This window comes from Equus caballus, chromosome X (genome assembly GCF_041296265.1).
Source record: "Equus caballus isolate H_3958 breed thoroughbred chromosome X, TB-T2T, whole genome shotgun sequence".
NCBI classification, from domain to species: domain Eukaryota; kingdom Metazoa; phylum Chordata; class Mammalia; order Perissodactyla; family Equidae; genus Equus; species Equus caballus.
Window position 1 is genome coordinate 20711787 of NC_091715.1, and position 1744 is coordinate 20713530.

At 50.9% G+C, this 1744-nt stretch overlaps 1 protein-coding gene across 1 annotated transcript; it reads left to right on the top strand.

Annotated features, from left to right (window-relative positions):
- Positions 1-322: 322 nt before the first annotated feature.
- On the top strand, positions 323-1406 carry LOC100061607 (melanoma-associated antigen B1-like). The gene has a single exon (XM_014728868.3). It carries the CDS (start codon positions 378-380, stop codon positions 1404-1406), a length of 1029 nt encoding a protein of 342 aa, XP_014584354.1. The 5' UTR covers positions 323-377.
- Positions 1407-1744: the final 338 nt, after the last annotated feature.

A 1744-nucleotide genomic window follows, 5' to 3' on the forward strand; every position in this document is an offset into this window, starting at 1 on the left:
GCAGAAGGGACTAGGGGTGGACTCTTGCCAACAATTGTCCTCATGACTCTGAATGTGAACTGAGAGGCCCTCCTTTCCCTGAACAATGTTGGTCTCCCTGCCAGCCCCTGCTTTCACCCCAGTAACACCCAGGCAGGGCTGTCGGGCTGTGGCCCAAGGCTCACTCTTAACTTCCTCCACAAGGTTCTCAAGGGACAGGCTGACCAGGAAAACAGGGGCCGTGTGCCCTCAAGGACCCTGCAGAGGTGGCCTTGGTTAAAGCCAAGGTGGAATCTCCCTGCTGAAGGTGCTCACCATCTCATTCTCCCTCCTCCAGGTGCCCTCATTGCCTGCCCTCCTGCCCACACTCCTGCCTGCTGTCCCTGATCAGAGTCATCATGCCTCGGGGGCAAAAGAGTAAGCTCCGTGCCCGTGAGAAACGCCGTCAGGCCCGTGGTGAGACTCAGAGTCTCAGGGGTGCTCAGGCCACTGGAGCAGCAGCAGAAGAGTCCCCCTCCTCTCCTGTTTCTGGGGGTACTCCTCCGAGCTCCCCTGCTGCTGGCACTCCCCAGGAGCCTCAGGGAGCCCCAGTCACTAGCTCTCCTGATGCAGGTGTTTCATGCCCCAGATCTGATGAAGGTGCCAAGAGCCAAGATGAGCAAAATGCAAGCACCTCCCAGGCAGCAACGTCCACTCAGAGCACTCACAAAGATCCTCTAACCAGGAAGGTGAGCATGTTGGTGCAGTTCCTGCTGGAGAAGTATAAAATGAAGGAGCCCATTGTGCAGGCAGCACTACTGAAGATTGTCAACAAAAAGTACAAGGAGCACTTCCCTGAGATCCTCAGGAGAAGCTCTGAGCACTTGGAGCTGGTCTTTGGTCTCGAATTGAAGGAAGTCGACCCCAGCAACCACGTCTATATCCTTGTCAGCAAGCTGGGCCTCCTCGGCAATGAAAGTCTGAGTAGTGATAAGGGTTTGCCCAAGACCAGTCTCCTGATGACACTCCTGGGCGTGATCTTCATGAAGGGCAACCGTGCCACTGAGGAGGAGATCTGGGAATTCCTCAATGTGTTGGGGGTCTATGCTGAGAGAAAGAACCTGATCTTCGGGGAGCCCAGGAAGCTTATCACCAAAGATTTCGTGCAAGAAAAGTACCTGGAGTACCGGCAGGTGCCCAACAGTGATCCTCCATGCTACGAATTCCTGTGGGGCCCCAGAGCCTATGCTGAAACCAATAAGATGAAGGTGCTGGAGGTTCTGGCCAAGATCAATGATACCGTCCCTACTGCCTTCCCAAACCTGTATGAGGAGGCTTTGAGAGATGAGGAAGAGAGAGCAGGAGTGAAATTCGCAGCCAGGGCTGCCAATATTGCCAAGGCCACTGCCCCTTCTAGGGCCAAGTCCTGCAGCTCCTCCCACATCTAGTGAGGTCTGGGGCAGGTTTTTCGCTTTGGGTTTGAAGAGAGCAGTCAACCTTCTAAATAGTTGAGAATAGTAGGAGCTGGAGGGAACAAAATGTATATCTTCTTACAGTTTTAAAAGAGCATTTAATCTTTTAAGTAGTGAGGGGTTGAGGTGAGATTAGTTTTAACAAAATATGTATCTTCTTTTTGTTCCTTTTCCACATGAGTAACTTCTGGGTAAATATAAATATGTGCTAGATAGAGATATTCAATATTTTTTCCAATGTTATTCCTTTTAATTGAAGGTTTATTTTGCTTCAGAATATGAATATATGAATGACATGGCTCTCACATTTTTTG

What these genes read in the sequence shown, in the direction of transcription:
- LOC100061607 (XM_014728868.3), top strand. Translation starts at nt 378, where the DNA reads ATGCCTCGGGGGCAAAAGAGTAAGCTCCGTGCCCGTGAGAAACGCCGT.